This window comes from Serinus canaria, chromosome 9, assembly GCF_022539315.1.
Source record: "Serinus canaria isolate serCan28SL12 chromosome 9, serCan2020, whole genome shotgun sequence".
Taxonomy (NCBI): domain Eukaryota; kingdom Metazoa; phylum Chordata; class Aves; order Passeriformes; family Fringillidae; genus Serinus; species Serinus canaria.
The window spans coordinates 6810708-6832955 of NC_066323.1; the positions used below are offsets into that span (position 1 = coordinate 6810708).

General features: G+C 41.1%; 1 protein-coding gene across 4 annotated transcripts in view; it reads right to left on the reverse strand.

The window, feature by feature from the left end:
• Positions 1–20764, reverse strand: part of PEX5L (peroxisomal biogenesis factor 5 like) — a 103639-nt gene extending 82875 nt beyond the window's left edge. For all 4 annotated transcript variants that reach the window (XM_050977995.1, XM_050977994.1, XM_050977993.1 and 1 more), the window contains exon 1: positions 20435–20764. In XM_050977995.1, the coding sequence (XP_050833952.1) occupies positions 20435–20455 (21 nt within the window). In that variant the 5' untranslated portion in view covers positions 20456–20764. The remainder of the gene's footprint in view (positions 1–20434) is intronic.
• Between the last annotated feature and the right edge of the window lie 1484 nt (positions 20765–22248).

The window sequence follows — 22248 nt, forward strand, 5'->3', positions numbered from 1 at the left end:
ATGGTATCTAATTCCCACTGTTTTGAGATATTATTTCATATTATATCAAAGGATCTAAGAGAAGAACTTGGCAGGTATCAGTGAATTTAACCACATGATTGATCTCTCCCAGGTGGGCTGGTTCTGTCCCTGAGGTGTTTTTACAAAGAGAGGAGCTAAGGCACAGAGAACAGGGGATTGTATTGAACCTTGTGTCCAGTGAGACTCACTCTTCCAACACCTTGGGATGCCAATAAAAGATCTTTGGTGTATGCCAAGCTGACAACACACCAATAAATATTGGTGTGAAATGTGGATTTACTGTTCATTTGCCAGGTCTGTAGTCTGTACAGGGTAACTTCCAGCATGACACCAAAGGTTCATGTTCAAGGCAGAGGGGTCGATAAGAAAATTAATTAAAGTCCACACACAGAGAAGAATAACTTTCAGAATTGTTTTGGAGATGATATTCTGGTGTTTGCTGGTAGTTTTGGACTGATATCATAGATCTTTAATTTTACATATATAAATATAAGCTAGCTTTTCCAAAATGCACTTTGAATTTTAGCCTTAGTGATTACCTCTAGTGAAGATACAGCTATTGATTTTCTGGGAACAAGAGTACTCTTATTATGTAGAGGTTACAGTCCTACAAATTTTCATAACAACACAAAATATTTTTCCATTATAGGTCTGGTAGGAAGGGAGAATGGAAATTTTTTTGCAGTCTCTTTCTGCGACCTTCCAAATGATTCTGTTTAATCCTGCATTTATCTGCCTGAAGCATTAGTCATACAGGTAGCCTATTTAGGAAAGTTCTTTAGTTATTCTGTTTAGAAATGACCTAAACTTCATGTGGAAACAGACTTTGATCGATTTCTGCAGTTCATTCTTAAATCTACCATTGCAGCTTAGTCACAAAGTTAAAGCCCCATTTCCCGAGCACCTATGGCTATAGAGCTGAGTATGTTCAGAAGCACTCAGGCTGGAAAAGGTTCCTTACACAAACAGCTTTGTTTCCCACAAGGCTCATATTATCTTCCCAGCTCTACATGAAAACTTTATTAAATTATTTATCTTTAAATACATTTCATATTTTATATAAAGTCAGAAAACTTTCAAGGCTCTTGCACCTCAGATTGCTGCACTGATAAAATAGATGGGGATTATTTTAAGAAGTTTCAGGAGGGTGCAGGCTCTGCAGTGTGAACTGCAGCAGTTGTGGCCTTGCCCCCTCATTGCCACCAGCTCGATGTGCAGATGGATGCCAAGGAGCAGGAAGTTCCCCCAGCTGCAGGCTGGCACAGAGAGCTCAGGGCTGGAATGTTTCACCAAATGCTTGTCTTCCTTCTGGCATCTGCCCATTCTAATTTATCCTTAGTGCTTAGAGCACAATATATACAGGATCCACAGCTCCAAGTGAAAAGACAAAAGGCTGTGTCTCATGGCAGGGTGTTCAAGCTATTTTGTTGGAGCCGTTGGAAATTTGTTATTTCATTCCACGCCGTGGTTGCTGTTTGATGTATTGGTAAGTCTCAGGCACTGAACTCCAGCTCACAGCCACTCCATACAGAAAGCACTTCAGACACTATTTTTTGTGGAGGTGATGGAGTGAAAGTGGAGTCTAAGTGTTTAAAAGAACATGTACTATTGCTCAGTGAAGTGATTTTTTTAAAGAACATCTGTGTTAACTCGCACACAGCCATGAGCAGTTAGCTCTGAGTTACACGGGGCAGCCTGGCAGAATCCAACAAGTCTGACATACTGGGAATCACAATCACCTCACAGGTGTCTGGGTTATTAACATGTCCCATTCATTCCTGTGAAAACTCTTCAGTATCACCTGCTATGCTGAGCTGTCCAAATGTTATTTAAATAACACTGATGGATGGCATGTGGGAGACAGGCCTCCCTTAAGCAAAACACCTGGCACTCAGTAGCTATTGATAAAGCTTTTATTTTATCATCTAGTGTTTTCAAACTGTAATTTCACCCCTAATTGTATTAAAATTCAGCTTTAAAAAGATTATCTTTCCCTGGGAATTCCCAGGTAACAAGTGACATTGCTCTCCACATGGAACTGTTCCTGTGACCCCCAGCTGGAGCTGGTCACAGGGCAGGACCCAGACTGACCCACACTGTGCCCAGTGGGACACTCTGGGAAGAGCTGTGCTGCCAAAGCAAAGGGTCCAGCACCGAGGAGCTCCTCCACCAGCTGCCAACAATGGCTCACCAGGCACAGAAGGAACAACATTTCTGCTGAGTACTCAGGGCACCCAGCTGAATCTCAGATCAGCTCAGTGGGGCATCAATGCCACATCCCAGTGGGTCCAGTCTGCCCTGTCAGAGAACTGTCCAGAACTCCTGCCTGGGGCTTCACTGCTGGCATTCCCAGCTGAGGGGATCAGGGTGGATTTGCTCACACAGTGAGCAGAACCATGTGCCTTGATTAAGGCTCATTTGAATGGCTTTGTTTTGACTAAATACAGCTGCAAGGGAAAGGTGCACGCACACAATCTTGTCAGTGGATTATTAAGCATCAACTTTTGCTGCTGGATAAATACAAATAAAGTACTTGGGAGAAAAAAAAAGTTGTTGGTCAAAATGTTAGAAATTCAAGGTAAGGCACAGATTTAGCCAAGTCAGGCTGACAGCATCCAGGAGAGATTCATTTCACTCTTCTGAGCCTGTTCTAAGTAAAACAAGTAGGCTTTGCTTCATAAACAAGTGGATTCATCTACTGAGTCTTTGAAAAGGAATTTTTTTTTGTCTTTATATTGTCATGAAGATAGAATAAAAACATCCCTTAAATCCTAATCCAGCATTAAAAAGATATGGTAGATGTATTTTAGTTTGAATTAGTGATACTGAATAATTTCTGTGAAAGGAAGTACCTATCACACTGTCAGAAATATATAAGCTGCTGAAATTCAGTATTTCTTAGCTTATTTGTCCAGATAAACAGTAAACATTTAGTAATGTACTTTTCAGGCAAGGTCACTCTATTTCTGTTTTATGTGTACACAAAACATTTCCAAATCAGTGCACTGCATTTGGGTACTAGTTTCACAGAAATTACTACTATTTATGCCAAGAAATGAGAAGGGAATCAACCCAAGAAACTGGTGTCATGATGGAGTTAACAAGATAGAAATGAATCCAGAGAAGGCAACAGGAAAGCACAAAATATTGTTTTAAGTGCTGAGAGTATTGGCTTGGTTATCATAAATGAAGCAGGGCAGTGGGTGATATTGCATGTAATTTCCACAGAACAGGGAAATGATAACTTGGTGGTGGAGTCAATGCTTCTGCTTATTCTGACCTGTGTTTATCATTACCTTGATTTACCAGCACAGTGCCATTTCCCCTTTCAGTCTCCCTCTGGTCTTTTCTTGGCTTCCAGCATTCTCCTGGAGAGAGGATTGTCTCTAACTGTAGTCTGCTCAGTGTCTTTAAATATTGATTATTCTTCTTCCCAAATCAGGACACATGCTAACCTATTTCTTTCACTGACAAGTACAAACATCCTTGTCTTTTTCTTCCATTCTTAGTGTGGGTGAAAATGGTTCTTCCATGTTTTGCAACTGGTTGAATAACCTTATTACCTTTCCATGCATAAGAGAGGAGTTTCTTGTCTGCAGCCTTGTCCACATCACTGTGAGAACTGTTTCCAGGCTCAGAGACTGTCACTCCCTGTTGTGTTAATTGGACTGTAAAACCCCTCAGTGGCAAGAACTTTCTGAGAAAATGCTAAAATAGGTGGATGATCAAACACCTCAGAGGAGGTAAGACTACCTTTTGCCTACTGCAATATAGAGACACACACTCCTGACATAGATGTGAATAGATTTTCTATTTTCTCTGCAGAGCAGCTCTCCTGTTACATGACCCAGCTGTTTTCTAAGAGCTGATCAGAATTCCCTCCCACAAGACTAGAGGTGAAATCCTGGTTCCTCCAGAGGCAATGGACACTTTTACACTGTGAGATCACTTTGTGCCAGGTACAGCAGGAGGCTGCTGATGCCTTGAGGGTTTTTCCTCCAACTCCTGCAAGTGCCACTTTGAGCCACTGTAAGTGAACTGGAAAACTGAGTGGGAACAAGAAACTCTTCTGACTGACTCTTGGTGTGCTTGTTTACACAGCTCCTGAGTCAGCTGCATGCTTCATGGCTATAAATGTAATTTCAAGCCTTTTCATTCCAATACAGCTTACCTGAGAATTCTAAAACTATTATCTGCTTTACTATTTATCTCTAAGGTAGTTTCTAATGTATTTTGTGTGTGTACGAAACAAATATTTTGTTGATGCTGAGAATATTTTGAAGAGTCTGGAGAATCACTGCAGGAGTAACCTGAACAAGTGATAGTGGATTTTTGCATCACTTAAATCTTTAAGCTTAAAATAAATGCTTTTCCAGAGTATGTGCTGCTCCCATTCAAATGATGATCTTGAAGATCAATTGTGTCAGGTGTGTGAAGTCCATCAGCCTGTATTATGCTACAGTTCACATGACAGGTCAATAAATGGATCCTCCCAGCCTCAAAATCTGTCAAGGTGTTGGAACACAATTTTTTTTTTTGTAATTTCAAGTGTGGTTCAAATGTCAAAAACATTTGCTGGTTTTGCTATTAGTTATGCACCTCAGTGTATGTTTATAGTCTTTTGATCAGTACAGTGTCATATTTCAATGGAGCCTAGTTCTGTCTGCATCTGCCCACTATACAATTGTATATAGGTGAAAACTTTAATAAAAATTTTGGGATGATCAGCTTCATTTTTCGTTTTTCCAGGAGGCTGAGGTTCTAGAGTAGCTAATATATCTTCATTTCCCTTACAGCTGTTGTTAAATTGGATTAGAATTTAATTTGGAACTCTTTTGTGTTCTCTCCTTTGGGACCAACCATATGGAAAATCATAAAATAAAATACCTTGCTTGCAGCACTGAAATAACTTTCAATAAAAAGGAAAGTATTGAAGCAACTTTACTAAGTGACTAGGACTGTTCAAATTAATTACAAATGATATCTAAATGAAATTTTAGAAGTGGCTGTCTAGACCTAGTGAAAAAGAACATGTTAAGTGAAGATCTACCTCTCAGCAGAGTAAAGCAGAGTACCACTTTAATCAAAGAACAGTTAATTCATTCATTCCTCTACATGTCAAATGATTGACTAGAAAAGAAAACCCTCCATGAGGATGAATGGTATGGAAAGGAAAATACTAAACAAGAACCTTTTTCTTTTTTTTTTTTGTAACGAGCAGAAATTTGCAGTGAGAGAAACTTGGGTTTGCTCTAGAGAACAAACCACAAGTAAGCAGGAAGTGGTGGCTGAGGGTTGGTTTATGGCACCCTTACTCCAAGAAAAATCTTACTCCATTAGCAGCACCATTAAATCCAGCAGTGCTACTTGTACAAAAAGCTCATTTTTGTTCCTTCAAGTTGTCACAATCTGACGCTACAGGAATAGTTTGTAAGACAGCCATGAAATGCTTTTCCATCGCTGCTCATCTGCACATTCATAATACATCAGAAATACCTTTTTTTTTTTAGCTCTGTATCTATTCTTGGCTATGAGATTTTGCTAAAGAATTCACACAACATCCTGCATCCCTGATGTTTTGTTCCTACCGCTCCCCAACTCTAACTGTCTGCAGGTACCATTTCGTTATGTACATCTAAGCACTGACGTGGTCAAAAGGTTAATACGTTGCAGGGGAGGAGGAAAGGGTTCCCAAAAGGTTATGAGCCTCCCTAAGGACTTCCCAGCAGCCATGATACTTCTATTCCTTTTAGATGGTAATATTTGGCAACACACTGGCATGCTTAAATTATGATATATGCAATTTGCATTCCCCTAGTTCGCTCTCAAAGCCTCGCTGCTCTGAAGCAATCTACTGCTTGGTGACAGAAGATCCAGATCTCGCTGCTCAGCCTCTGAGTGTTTGGAAATGACCCTCTTTTTTCAAAGGTGAGAGAACATTCTGATTCTGCCCCTTACGCTCTCTCCTGCGAGCCGCCCGTTTCTGACTGCCTTTCGCATCCAGTCTCTCCACCACAAAACACAAAATCCTCTTAACAATTTCTTCCCCCCCAAACTTACCTTGCAGTATTTTGGCAGCATATTAGCTTGCACTGGACTTTCTTCCCTGGAGCCTGGCATCAGAGTCCAAATGAGGTCATTAATCTAAAGGAGTGGAGCGGTCTCATGCTAGCCCTGGTTCCGGAGGGCTCGGTCCGTTCCAGGGAGCTCTGCAGCCCGGGCTGAGCCAGGCTCAGGCTCCCACAGCAGGACTGCTAATGGTCAGGAGTGCACAGCTTGAGCACTGCTGTGTCAGTAGCAGGAAGCTTTTACCGTGCCCGGGTTCCTGTCAGTGCTACTAATTCAATCACTTACATATGCAATAAATTCACATGAAAAATTAACAAACACCTAGCCAGCAGCAGTGCCCTCTGTTCATTCTCTTTTTCCTAAAAAAGCAATGTAGCTTTCTCTTAAAATGATTGGATTTAATGGCTTCTTTATTTCAGCATTTTGTGAAAAAAAAATCCTTTATTCCTAAATAGCTTCTCAACATTAATCCATGACATTATTTTATTTAGCTTTTATTATTAATATCTTCCATCAGGTTCTCTTCTAATCACATCTGTATCATCCCTTGAACTAAAAGGGACTGTGTAGATGTCAGGGTGAGGCATAGCTCAGCAGCTTGCAGTGATCTATTCTACTCAAGATCTATTTGATTTGATCCTATTTTCTATCTCCAAGATCCACTACAGATAATTTTTGGTATCGTTAGTAGAAATAGCTCTAAGGGCAGTGCAGCCTAAAGAGGAAGAAGGAATTCGGAATTCCTTTCTCCTCCTAAACAAGAATCCCTAGGGAATTGAGGTCCAAGTATCACATCTTTCCTTATTACCTTTTCTGAGAGATTGCTGATGCTCCCTGGAGAGCTGCTCTGGGATTTTACAAGCAGTAGCCTACAGCTCACACAGTCTAATGACAAAGAACTGTGTTCAGAACTGAGACCAACTTAAAGCAAAAACCCTGGTCTTTAACAGCAGGCTTTGTTGAAACTGTCATTCCTAACACAGCTTGAGAAAAGAGGGTGAAGTGAATGTACACATCCCCTGCCCATGGGGCAGGCTGAGATTTACACCAGCTGTTAAAGCAGCTGGTGGCCACAGTGATATTCAGGATGCCTTTGGCAGGTTCCTCCTCCCATAGAAGTGCTCCAGCACCTGGGGCCATGTGTGTCACCTGCCTGGCCCCTCTCACAGCTGCTTTTTGACACCACAATAAACTGAGAATCACATGGGCAAGGATGTGTCCCAAGTAATATAAAGGAATTAATCTTAAATTCCAGTGTGCACTAAAGTGGTTCCTCTGAACGTAGATAGGGAGATTAAAATGTCTTAATTCTCTAGAAAATGCACCTTTCTGAGGCCTTTAACTCCTTCATCAGGTCAGTCTTTGACAAGGTTGTCTTGCTATGTTCTTCAAAGCTTCCAGTTGATATGTGTGCTAGTTACTAGGATCCCTTCATGCTCCAAGTGGTGTGCTCAGACTGTTGCTCCTGACAGTCCCCCCCTTTCTGGCCTTTTTCTTAGAGTTACTCAAACTGGTTCTACTGCTTTGCATGAACTCTTCTGCTTCATACCTTTTCACAACTCTGTATCTTGAAAAACCACTCTGAATATCTAGATCAGTACAGCAGCTGTTTTTTTGCAATATATCAATACCAGTCTGTTCCTTGTCCTCTTATAATTTTCATATTATGTGTTGTTAGACTTAGAAAGCCACTCTGAAACCAAATCACCTTATTTTGGAAAAAATGCCAGGGGCAATACATTGTAATTTTTTCTGCATTATATATGAAAAACAGAGAAACCAGAATAATATTTCACTGTAACCAACAGCAAATCCAGCAAGGTCAGCTTGTTCCTGAAGACTGCTGGTGTGGCCCAGTGTGGCAAACTGATCTGTAATATTTTGTAAAGTATTTGCAGTTCTTTGATATGTGAGTATTTAATTTTCAAGTAAGTGGGAATGAGAATCCAGACATCTTCTCTATGGTTTCAAAATGAAACATATGCTAGAATGTTTTATGTAAGTTTTTCCCTGTAGATGAATGTATGTGTTTCTATTGCACTCCTTGCAGACTGCTCTCCAAAAGAATGTGCAGTTGATAGCAACTACCTTCTTGTCTGAAATGCTAGATGGGATTTTAATTTTCAGAACTGTTGTTTTAGCAAGAAAGACCAGAAAACAAAGACAGCCTGTTGGCAGTGATATACTGAAAGCACCATGCAGACACCATAGTTGAAAAAAAAGTTGGTTGTTTATTTTGTTTTAGTGTAAGCCAAGAATTCTATTTCCTTGTGAACAGAGCTGGGTAAAAGTCACAAAACCCCCTATTGGTCCTGTGTTTTGTATTTGCAGATTTGGGAACACCTTGTCCATAGGTTTCAGCCATTTGCTAAATTCAGGTTTGGTATTTGTGGTCTCTCTAGCCTGTGCCTATCGTGTCTGGTTGGCCACATCAGTAACATCTACTCTCTAATTCTCCAAATGACACACAGGATGGAACACAAGCATGTCTGTGTGCATGAAGGAATAGTAAATACTTGCTTGTAAATTTGCATGAAATTGCCTTGCTTGGTGCTTAGAAAATACACAGAATCTATATGCAACAACCTGAATATACATTTTTTTCTGTGATGATTAATGAGTCTGAGTTAATTATTTGAAGTTTTATTTGCATTTTTATTTCTGGTATTTGTCAGTGACTACTTGAGAAAAAGGCAGTGAAATTTGCTTTCTCTTTGACAACTATAAAACACTTTGGAAAAAAAAATTCTTTTTTTTGTGTAATGGCAGGGGAAAATACTTATTCCCCTGCTCAGTAAATGTAGTGATATGCTTTTGAATATCTTTGTCTAGCCAATATCCAGTGATCTCACCTATTTGGAAACTCTTTTGCTGGTGTGAGTCTTGAAATTCCAAGATCTGAGTAGCAGAATGATGCTCAGTACACTCCAGCACAGAACTGATAATGACCAAGAGCTGCAAGGCTGCAGTGATATTATCAGATTGTGATGGAGTGTTCAGGGACATCTGTCTCCCTGATACATTGTGGGATGCAAATCACAGATATGAGATGGGACAGGAACTCCAGAAATCAGATTCTGAGATACTTTTATAGCCTGAATCAATCCAGAAGTAATTTTCTGACTCAGTACAGGGATGGAGCACTGACTCTAAGATGTGGCTTTGTGATCCCTTCCAAAAGAGCAGTCCAAAGTGAGTTCAGCAGATTTTCCTGACTAGGACTGCAAAACAGAAAACAGAGTTCCCTTATTTAAGACCACATGCTCTAAGTAATAACCAATGCATTTGGTTTCTAGAGCTCAGGAGAGAAAACTGAGCTGTGGTAGTAGAGAAAAAGAGCTTAGTCCTGACTCAGCCAACATCAGGGAAAATATCCCTGCTGGTTCTGATGGGTTCCAGTTTATATCCTCATGCACACAAAATTTGGATATTATTGAAATACATTTAAGCTTCCTGTTACACAATGTTGACACAGCTGGTGATTTCCAGCCCTCAGTGCCCACATGAATACGAGGTGGTGAAAGGCTTCAGTGTCTAACATGAGCCATTGAGTTTAGCTGTATGGGGGAAATACATTTCCTCTGATTGTAAAGGTCTCAGATGAAGCAAACACATGAGTTCAGCAGAGTGGGAGACTTGATAAGAAAGCTGGCAGAGAGAATATTCAAACTTTAGAGCTCAGCTCTACTCAAAATAATGTTTTGGACTTGGCAAAGTGGTACAAATTTGTCACTGCCTGTGTGGGTCTCTTAGCAGGAGGTTACTCAAACTGTGAATACAGTCAAACCTTCCACAGCTGTAGCAGGAAGACTTTTGACTTCTTGATGTTGACTATTTTGGTTTTCCTGAACCAGACTCGGGGTGTGTTTCTGCTGAAGTCACAGAAATTTGACAGTGCAATTTCTGAAAGACTTCTGAAGAGGACTTCAGAGGGGCAGTGGAGAGGGGACCTCATTCATTTGTATAAATCTCAAAAGGGAGGGGGTCAAGAGGATGCACCAGGCTCTTCTGATGGAGCCAAACAACAGAACGAGAGGCAATGAGCAGAAATGGATGCACAGGAAGCTCCACCTGAACATGAGAAAGAAATTCCCTGTGCATTGGAACAGATTGCCCAGAGAGGATGAGGAGTCTCCTTCACTGGAGACACCCCAGAACCACCTGCACACAATCCTGTACCATGTGCTCTGGACGTCCCTGCTGGAGGAGCTGGGATGTAGGACCAGGTGATCCAGCTGAACCATTCTGTGATTCTGGTAAGACAAGGAAGGTGCTGTTCCTTCCTTGGAGCTTCAATCTTCTGGTCTCATAGGCAGGAAGTCATACCAAATCTCTCAGAAACTGACTGTGTTTCATGTTAAAAGTAATTAGTTTTTTGCTTCCACTATTCCAGTTGGAAGGCTACTGGAAGTCTTGATTGCTCTAATGATCAGAAACTTTCTTCTAATTTCCAACCTAAATTTATTCACAGCTGGTTAATATCCATTTGTTTCCATGCCAGTTTTGTTCTTAGCTAATTTAGTTTTTTCCATATCTGGTGTTTATCTCCCTGATGCATTTACATGCTGTGATTATGGTCCTGCTGAGCTGTCATTCTGCTCAATGAAATAAGCCAAAATCTTTTGGTCTCTTCTTGCAAGATAGACTCTCCCTTCTCCTTGATCATCCTTCTTTGGAGCTGTTTCCATGCCTCTCTTCTGTACAAGATTCTCAACTGAAAATCTGCTGCTGGCATTGTCAACTGGCACTGATGTTTTCCTGACTATTCTGGAAAAAACTCTTCTAAAACTAGAATCTGCATCTGTCTTTTTTATGGATGTATTTTATCGACAACGTGCAGTCATTATGTGTGTGCAAGTCGTTCTTCTCAGTAATTTCTAAATGATAGTCCATGGCTTAGGGTAGGCTTTCTGTTATTGATGACAGTGTAAAATGAAATTGTATTTTTATTGCTGAAGTACAGACAGGTCCCTCTGTGTGGTGACTGGAGCTCAGCAGTAGTGAATGTTTCCCAATATTGACAATGTTTTCCAGCACTGAGTAATCAACAAATGCAGTCACCATCTTCCTGCTTCTCGTGTGTTTGTGGAGAAAACATCAGAAACAACCACTTCCAACAGTGATCCACAAAATCCTTCCCTCCTCAACTTTCCTCAGTCTGACAGTCCTTCCTTCAGCTCTATTTTTCATTTCCCCATGAATGAGTTTCCTGCTTTCTTTACAGATTTACTGCTATTCTTTATTTTCTCAAACTTCAATAATAATTTCTTTTGTAACACTGTAACAAATGCTTACCAAAGACCATACAGATCATGCCAGTCATACCTCCCTTGCCTAAAACCCCAGGTATGATAACAGAAAATGCTGTCAGGTTACTCTGACGTTATAAATAACTTCTTGACAAATTCAATTTTTTTTTTTCGTCTAGGTTTGTTTAGTTTTCCTTGGAATCTGTTCCCTAAAACCTTGAAGATTACAGATAGCCATATGGGTATTTGGGCAGCTGTCTAACCATTCTTCTCACCTTCTCTTAAATCTGGTATACTTTCTGTTGTTCTGTTCACATTTGTAACTAGACTATAACATATTTTCTACCAAGTCTGCAATTGAATATAACACATTTGTAAGAGCTGAAGAATTCATACCCTCTTAAACATTTTGGTTTTGCACCATAAATTAGGTTATCCATAATACAGATGCCACTTTGAGTATGTTTTACTTCTCCCCCTTTTTCATGAGACAACCAAAAAACTTCCTATGATTGTTTTAATATACTTTAATATATTTCTAAGATCTAAATAAGTTTTACTTTAGGCAACTTGTACTTTTTCCTTCTGCCTCTTTTATCTTCATCCTCTGAGTGCTCTTCAGGCTCTGTGTTAAGGCATAACCTCAACAATATAAAAATTGAAAATATTAGTTGTCAAGCTTCTTAAAAAATTTTTGCTCATTTTCTGGTCCAAGTTCTTAATATAACCAACACCTTTGTTTTTCTGCCTTTCCTGAACAGCATGTAATCCTTTTTTTGAGTATTACATGGATTATTGTTCTTTCACTATTTCCATGTTGTATCTACCTGTCTTCTAATAATTATGATTTCTTTTCTTTGCAGAGGTTCAGGCAATCCTATGCATCTCTTCCAGCTGTATATAACTTGTCATGTTGTGTGCATTACCTGGATTGGGTAGAGTGGTAATATCAACTGTTCAGAACAAAACCACCAGTCACTTATTTCCTAGTTTCCATACTTTTGCATTGTTTTCTCTGTTGTTCATCATAGTTTCCCCCCTTTCTTTTATTATACATTCTTTCTTGTGTTCCTTTTTCAAAGCCTTCTTAAAATTGTCCTGGTTCTTAAAAGGAGAGTTAGACAACAAACAGCAAAAAATGAAATATGTCATCTACATCTCAAGCCTGCAACTGGAAAACTATATTCCTTGTTAAACTTCCATGAATGACAGCAGAAATAACCTGTCACTTTGATGAGACACATGTCAAGTCGTATTTTTATTTTATTAATAATTTCTGTCACATTTCTGTCATTACTCCTATAACCATGGTGTCCAAGGCAATATTGAGGACTAAGGTCATATCCTATCTAGCATAAATAATATGAATCTGTTCTTTTGTTTAAAATATGATTTTTAAAAAATAAATATAAGCTTTAAGAGGTTCTGAAAGATTACTAACATATCAAAATGTGATGTTTACTCTCAGATTTACATAATAGTCAGAAATACTCAAAAAGCTTCTATTTATTGTAGTCCTTGTTAGTCCCTACACTAATATTAGCAAAATTGACCACAGGAAATTCTGTGAAGTTAAACTCTAACATTCAGCCTGGCTTATTGAGAACCATATTTCTGTATTTCAGGCTAAGCTTAAATGGGCCAGTATCTCCCCTCAATTGATTTTTAATTAACAGTGAATAAAAGTTCCGGGACCTTTTACTGATACATCTATTGATACATCTATTGATACATCTTTTGATACATCTATTGATACATCTTTTATATCAATAAAAGTCAGAAAATGGTGAATTTGAAAAGGCATTTTGTGACAGCTTTCCTACCCCTATCCAGGAAATGCTGTATTCACTACTTGACAGAGCTCTGGAAGCAAATTACTGCATTTTTTACAGCACTGTAATTTCAAATTAGATCCACTGATATGAAGGTTAAGATACAGCTGGCTCTAATGTTGGTGAGACAAATTTTAAAGTTTGTTTCCTCAGCTTTTGAAAACTATTGAAGTCTTTAAAGCCATATGATTGATAGTAAATGCATGTCAAAATAATTCTGAAGGTCTAATTTTTTAATGTCAATGGACAAGAGCATTTGAGTTTCTTTTATGCATCTCATAACAGCAAACAAAGTCCCAATGTAATCAAGGAAGGTAATTTGCCTAAATTCATTGCACTGCACTTTCCTTATCACACATGGTTTTGTTGTTGCTCTAAATGCATAGATGTTATTCTGTTCTAAATGAATATTTTATTGAAAATTGCTGTCCAGAAGGGTTGGTAACTTGTATTCAACATCCATATTGGGGTAAGAGGTGTAAAAGGGAAAGGATATGAAATGAACATGAGCACAAATGAACCAGAAGACAGGAGACTGCTCTTAGACAAGTGAACATGAAGCAGGAGAGTGTTTCACGTTTTTCAGAGAAACTCACAAACACTTTATTTAGTGTGGCTCTTTTCCCCTAGGGATTGCCAAAATAGAGAAGCATGTGAGAAAAGTGAGTTTATGTGAACAGATCTACCCTGCAAACGTTGTAGATAAAATTCAGGTGGTTTTTGTTGAAGGTGGCTACTTCCCTTTTCATGGCATTCCCCCATTGCTTCCTAACCCTCACACAGCTTGTGAAGAGGGAGCTCTGCTGGTGAGAAATCTTCCACCACCAGTTCACCTCCCTGTACTCATGTGAGTGAGCCACTGCCCAGCGAGCAGAATTGGCTGTGGAACCCATCTGTTTTGTGCCCAAGGGGTGCTGAGAGGGGACTCAGCCCCTGCTGCAGGCAGCAGCCAGGGGTGGGTGAGCCGGCTGCCCTGCCCTGGCCAGCAGGAGGGAAAACATCTCATGAAAGCCTTCAAACTCCAGCAAGGAGGAGAAAATCAGCAAACAGGACAGAGAGAGGAGCAGCAGTGGCCAATCTGAGTGTCGTGACAGGCAATGGAGAAGCAGAGGAAGAAAACTTAATGCTTACATCTGTATGCCAACCTGCAGAATTTTGGCTCAAAATGGTTTTTTTGAGAGGAACTGCAGCAATGCTGATACGTGATTAATTGTGCAAACTTTGGGAAAATCACATTCAGGGGCTAACATTAAACTTTGGGTTGTGATTTGTAATTTTGGGCATGGGTAAACTGATGAGACATGGATTTTTTTTTTCCATTGCGTATAATGAGTTTCACTTACTTGATATTTTAGAATTTACTTTATTTATATGCAAATAAACCACTGGAAGTAAAAATAATGTACCAATGACTCAGAACTTCAAAAGCCTGAGAGCAGAGCAATGAAATGTTAGACTGTTTATAATAATTCTAACCTGGCAGAAAAATTTGCTGAATTTGGTCTTTATGATCCTTAGGCATTTTATTAGAAATATTACTGGACAATGATGAAAATCCATAGCTACAGAAAGTCACCTCCTAGTTTACATGCCATTACTCTGATTTGGAAGACAAGTGTTTCTCTCAGTTTTGCATCACCTGTTTCTGAAACAGACTGTGCAAAATTAGATTCTGTGATACAAACAACTAGTATGTACATTGTGTGCTGGGTAGATTAATTCTAAGCACTACTTCAATGCTTTTGCCTTTTTCATTTTCAACATTTGCAAAAAGAGTAGCAAATTAACCTGGATAGAGGATTTTAAATGGACCTGGTTTTTACATCAACGCCCTTGTTTTTAAAGCTTGCTTAGAAACAAGATTATTATAAATTACAAAATAATCTAAAGCTGAGTTATGAGACTGCATTTTCTGAAGTCTAAATTTCTGCACAAATTATTTTTTCCATCCTTTCATGCCCATTGTTCTATATGAACAATTCATCCTGATACAGCTGGTGGACTTTAGCCCAACTTTTTAACCTCCTCCTTTGCATAGTAAATTGTGACAGTAGTGGTAGATTAAAAAAATAAAGGACAGCATGGTTCTTGAGTAAACAGTGCCTCTGGTGAAAGTTATATACTGGGTTTAGACTAACATTTATATTTATATGACAGGGACTACATTGGGGCTGTTGTTTTTCTATTTTTTGAATGAATTTAATTCCAGAATAGAAGAGTGGATCCTTAGTTAGTTAGTAAAAGTTCTTCCTAAATTATATCCAGTAAAAATACAGCATGAGCCAAGAATTTCTGAGCCTTTTCAAGATTAGGCTCTTGTAAAACTGCTCAACAGCTTCAAGGAATGCTTCCTCTACCAGCATTGCAAATGCTCACAATTTTTACAGTTCCAGTCTGTGCCTTTGCCAAATGCAATTTATCATCTACTGTCTTTGAATTAACTTCATTCTATGAAAGTGAGCTCGTTAGTTTTACCTTTTTTCAATTTACAAGCAGTTCATAATCTGCTGTTCAAAACCTGGTAGGACTGCTACTGAAATACTGGAAAATATCAAGGCAAAATGGAAAACATAAAGACTACCCCAGTGTTGTGAGTACTTTTAGAAAAGAGTTGTAATAATAAAATATTATCAGTTTATCATAATGTAATTTTACCTAGGATAGGAGTTATGATTCATAGACACCACTAGAGATCAGTTAAGATTCCAGACATGTGCCCAGATTTTTAAAATTTTGTAGCTTCAAGTTAATAAGTTTATGTTGGTATTAACAGCCAAGCAGAGATTCAGGTTAGCATTGAATTGAATTTTACATTGTGCATATTCTTTGTGGGCTGTTTTATTAATGTAAAAATGCACATTACTTAATTTTTTTATTCACAACTGTTTAAAAGCTTGGGGTTTATTTACTTTAGGTAGCAGTGTCACCAACACTGTTAAAATATTTTTAATAGGTATCTAAGTAAACCAAAATGGGATTTGCATCAGCAGTTCATATTGAGATTGTTCTGCTTTCCTTTCCTCGGTGACTTAACTGTGTCTTAAATGCTGAGAAATCAGTGCAAAAATGCCTTTTATAAAATATTTAGCAATACTTTTCATGCCCACTAAAACATGGGAAGCCCTTGAGGATCCAACTTGCAAGAGTTTTGATGTACACATACTTATTTTTTTGTAGACCCTCTATGATCCTAGAGGTGTGTGTCTGACAAATTGAAACAAAATGGGAATGATTAATATGGATCATTTCATGTAAATAGGAAATGCCAATGGCACACTGCTAAATATCACAACACAAGAATTAAGGGCATGAAGCTGATTGCCTATGCAATTAAAAGTTTAGGAGACAAAATATCTGATCTGGAACTTGGCCAAGGCATCTTGACTAACAAGCCTGCTCCTGTAAAAAAGTGCCGGAGGAACTCTGATACCCCTGTGTGGTCAAGATTTCTGCTTTGACTAAATTAAGCCATCTCAAAACATAACTCTGCCATATATATAATCCCATGCCAACATTTGGCAAAGCACTTCTTCTGTTCAAGCATTTGTGCTGGAGAAGGCTGACTAAATACAGCATCAGGGCAAACAGTTTTGAAAGCACATATTTTGAGTTTCATAGGAAGCCAAATGCTGTGCAAATCCCATTCTGCGCCTGAAATTTGCCCCCCGTTCATTTATAGTAATTTCATGGAAGTCAACAGGAGGACTGGTACCAGGGCTATAATATGCTGTAAAAACTTTAAAACATCTCAGAGTTGGTGGTTAAAATGACAGCAATTTGAGAGCAGTGATTGGGGGTTGAACTCAGCTTATGTTCTGCTCCCATCTGGTCTGCTACTGTTTTGTTGGAGATGGAAAACCACACACACAGGATGGCACGCATTATCCCAAGAGACAAATGCTCTCTTTCACCTGTACAGCTTAGCATTTAGACTTGGCTCCTCTGCCTTATCTGTGAATCCCAGGGTGTGCTCCTGTATCCACCAGGTTCCATCCTGTCAGAGCCTACATCTACTGAATTAAACAGGACTCCTTACATAACTGAGGTTGTACATTTGTGGGCAAACAACCCATGCATCTCATCTGAAGTTCTCTTTCTCATGCAGAAGTGTCACCCCTGGGGCTCAGGAGGGGCAGCTGCTGCCTCAGGACCCCTGGCAGTCCCTGTGGTCACTGTGCAAGCCCAACCAGCAAACACTGGGAAATCAAAGGCTGAATTTCATGAGGATGGTGAGACAGCTTTGAAAGAGCTCCCGTGGCACTGCACTTCTCTGCATCCTAGTGCTGCTCGTGGTGCTGGCTCTGTGGAAGGCCACTTCACCTCTCTCCTGGTGTTTCACCTGAAAGCATCTGCTGCACAAGTGATGGCAAAAGCAAACCTACAGAAAGACACCTGGAAATGTGGAGGCAGGACATACCTTCCTGTTAGATATTTTAAATTGCCTTTGGAATTTTAGCTTAGGACCTCTTTAGTATTCCTGTGTTGTGAGGCTTCACTTGGAAACCAGTAAGAAGTAAATATAAACCTAGGTCTTTGGAATAAACAAAGAGATTTTCTGCCTTTTGGGAAAAAAAAAACAAACAACAAACCTAATCTGTACTATAAACAAAAAATTAAGAAGAGATACACACATTATGGCCTGATGTGGTAAAGTACTTTCGGCAGTGGACTTCAGCAGAGCTTAAATGCAAATTATATTTCATCTACACTTGCACAATTTACTGAGCTTTGTCAGAAATTCCCCAGTGAGCTGATAATGATTGTTGCCTCTCCAAGATAGGTAAAATCCCAATCTCTGTAATTATGTTTATTACCTTGTTAGGGTTGTTAAGGTTCTCCCCTTTTAGAAGTATTCCAAGAATTAGCCGAGTTACAGCAGGTTATTAGTGAAACATGGGCTCTGCAAGCATCTTTGAAAATAAGGGGACTGTGGGATTAATTCTGCAGATTTTACTTTTATGTCTGAGAACAGGACAGTAGGAAGAAAGAAAATGATTACTGAAATTCTAAATCAGATCCTACACTGGACTCTGATAAGCTCAGAAGAGCGATTGCTCTAAGGCATGTAGGATCAGGTGTCAGATATTGGCCCATCAGTTTGCATTTGGATGTACCCAGTGCAGTTTCCCCAGCTAAACACCACCTTCTTTTCCAGAAGGGCTCAGTGCTTTAAAAACCAGATCATTTTTGTTTAGGAGTCCGGAGTGCTGACCTATGTGTCTGACTTGATCCACCCAAACTGGGATGGGTTTATGGTTCACCTTACTTTAGATTAAAAGGTAATTGCAAATAGCTCTTCCTAAGTTAGTAAAAGTCTTATAAGAAGTCATGGGTAGTAAGAAAGAACCTATAATGCTTAAAATGTACTGAAATTTTTCTTTTTTTTTTTTTACATGTATTTGTATGGTAACATGGTTTAATCAACATTACAGTAGATCATCTCACTGCAAGGAAATTAGCTTTTTATTGTCTTTGCCTGACTCACTTAAAGGGTCTAATTAAGGATTTACTGAACATGAAAATCTCTCTTAAGGCTTTAAGCTTTGTAGATGTTATCTGAAGCTCATTAATGCTTCCTGTTAGGACAAAAATATATTCAAAAGTTTGGATGATGAACTGAGGTGGGCTTTTATTTTTAAAAATTATAAGTATATTCAACAGGAATAGAATTTTTACTTCAGCATGCCTTTTAAGAGAATTTGGTTATTATTTATTTATATTTGAGCTAGAAAAGTACAAGTATTTTGTAAGAAAAAATTAAAGAAGTACACCAGTCACAACACATTTGCATGTTTTGACCTTATTTCCTATTGCAAGTTTGACTTCTGTCTTTGAATGACTCAGAAAATTTACAGTGCTGTGAGAAACCTCAAGATTCCATTGGATTCCCTTTTATAAGGTGCTGTATGTCTGCTGAAATCTTGCAAGATGTCACTCACAGCCAAGAACTTCTACTTTCTAAAGGATGTAAACACCTACTTGGCAACGTCCCATTCAGCAGCATTATTTATAGGGTTGGTTTTGTGCTTTAACCTTATTATCAGAAATAAATGTTAACACGCACACTCCCTGCATTGATTACATCTCCTGGTAAAACCTGTTTGCTCTCCTGTTACCAGCAGTGTTATGTCACATTATTTATCACTGCTGCGACCAGATAACACAAACATGAAAGAGTAACCGGTGTCCCTCAGCTCTGGAAGGCAGTGCTGGATCAGAGTCCTGCCTTATCTCTATCGTGCATGACCCGGGCTCTGACACTCCTGCTGTCCCCCATGACCCCCCAGTTTAAACGCTGTGCAAACCAAACGCAAGTGGTCAGCTCACACCTCCGGAGGCTGCAGCTCCCCTCCGAACAGCCTCGGTGCTAACACCACACACAAGGCTGGTGCGTGATAAAAGCATTTGATTGCTCCTGGCAGCGAACACCAAGCCAGACTGGGTCAAAGCAAAGGAACGAATTTGGGAGATCAATGAAAACCTTTACTCCACTTTGACACTTCCTCCTTCAAAACAGACTTGGCTTTCCAAGGAAGAGCCATGTGAAGGAGAGTGGGAGTCAAGGTTAAAGCCATCAGGTCCAAGGCAGTGGAATGTTTTTATCAGGGAGGGGTGTATCCTGCCAAGGCAACGTAGATCAGTAGGATCATCAGACAAGATTTCTGCCTAAAATCTTGAAGTCTGTTCGCCATGTGTTTGAATTCATTCTACAAAGTCATCCCGTGGCTTAGCAAAATTAATCCTCATCCCGTGTCGGAAGGGAGGCATAGAAATCCATCCCCCTTAAACACGACACACTGAGCAAATTGACAGTTTGAGTGTGTTGTGAAACCTTTGCAGATTTTGCAAAGCAAGTGCTCTGTCTTTTCCCTTATTGTTTGCCCTTCACTTGACATACAGGAAGAGATGCATCAAGAGGATGGCAGGAGACATGTGTCACTTAAAGAATGCCATAACAATGTTTGCCCCGGAATACTCCCTTAAATCTGTTTGAACAAGCAGGCATCACACACGGAAAAATACACGGAGAACTTCACCTAGTTACAAAGTTGACAGAACCCCCGTGCCATCCTCCCCCGCCGAGCAGCGCCAGCCCCGGGCACGCCGCTCCCTTCGGCCCTGAGCCGGAGTCACGGTCACACCGCACCAGGTCACTTGTTGCACAGTGCCAGGGTGGCATCTCCCCTCCGCTCAGCCCACCGAAACTTCCCGGAGCCGCGTTTCGCGGAGCCCGCCCGGAGCTGCCCGTGCGCGGCCGCTTACCTGCATGTGTCCCTGGTACATCGTGCCGCGGCTGCCCTCAGGCCGGCAGGTCGGCTCCGCGCTGCGCGGGGGGCACTGCTCCGGCCGCTCGGCTACGAGAAAGAAAAATAAAAAAAAGGGGGAAAAAAAAGAAAAAAGGAAAAAAAAAAAAAAAAAAAGCCTAACCCTGAACGAGCTATTTTTGGCTAAATAGCAAAATTTGTCCTGGCAGCTCCTGTACTGGTTTCATTAACCCAGAGCTGTTCGGCGCCCCCCTCTCGCCTCGCTGCCGGTGTTTCCCCCGCGAGGCGGTGCCGGCGCTGCCCAGGGCAGTGCTCGGGGGCGCTGGGCAGGCGGGCGGACCCGGGCAGGGCTGCGGGCGGCCGGGCGGGGAGAGCCGCGGGGCGGAGCGGGGCCGCCGCTGCTGCCGGGCCTCGCCCGCCCGCCCGCGCCGCGCCTCGTCCCGCTGCAACCGCCCCGGCCTGGCGGCCCCGGCCGCCCTCCCCCGCCTCCCGCCGGCAGCCCCGGCCTCCTTCCCGCCCCCCTTCCCTCCTCCTCCTTCCTTCTCTCCTCCCTTCTTCCCTCCCTCTCTCCCTCCGCAGGGGGAGCGCGCAGCATCCAGGGAACGCGGGGAGCCCCGCGGCCATCGGGCGGAGCCCGCCGGGGTCCCGCTGGAGCCGCGCTGCCCCGGCCCCACCGCCCCGCCAGGGCTGGCGGCTCCCGCTGCAGTCATTAAAAGAAAAAAAAAATACAAAACAACGCGAAAAAAAACCACAAAAAACCGGCTAAGCATATCAGCAAAAATCGGAGCGTCCCGGAGGCAGGACCCGGCAGGACCCGGCTGTGGCACACGGAGCCCCGCGGGTCGCGGTTTCGCTCCCCGTATGGGAGCGGAGGGGGCGCGCAGGGAGCGGCTCCGGCGCGGGCGCATCCCGGGAATGTCGCTGCCCGCGGAGCGGGAGCGGCAGCGCCGCGCTCCCGGCCGCAATTAACCGGGTTTCAGCAAAAGGACCGGGCCCTACCTTGTGCTCTGCGTATGAAGAGCGAACGTGATCTCTTGTGATTCCCAGAAAATGTCAGGAGACTCTTGTTCTGCCTTGGTAGTATCGCTTAGTAGCGTTTTTCAACGCTTGGCAGAGACGCTGTTATATAGGCAAAAATCTGGCACCGGCCCGTACGTGCAAAATTCTGACCTTGTAAACTGGCACAACAGGCCTGGCTAAATCCTGAAGGAGACACCTGCATCATCTTGGATCCAGCTTTTTTCTCTACTTCGCCACCTCAAACCTGAAACTCCCCATCTGCTAAAAGGAGCAGCTGCTTCAATTTCATCGTAAATTTCTGTCCTACCCCGTGTGTCTATATTCAGTAGCACAGAAAACCTCCAGCGCCTGGAATTTGCTAGATTGTGTAATTTCTTGGCTCTGAGCTCTTAAGTTTCACTATTAAACTACACAGAACTTTATGATGTTTTTGATAGACCAGAGCAATACAACCTTAAATGTGCTCCTGTACTAGAGCAATGCAAAATAGATTTCTTATTCCTGAAAGCAGCACATTTGTATCATAACAGCTCTCATTTCAGCTGACTAAAAAAGCCTTTTTGAAGTGTTCCCATTCAGCTAAAAAAATGGGTTTTGCAGAACACGAGTTCGTAAATTCTTCAGTGATGGCATAAGCAAAATCTATCCAATTATTTTTTTCACTTAGGCTTAAGAATTTCATCTTTTAGATAAATAGCAAAAGTGACAGTTCTCTTACGTCCAGTGGATATGTATCCAGCTCACTGAGATTTTCAGAGCAGCCGAGGAGTTTAGCCATGTATTGGTGACAAA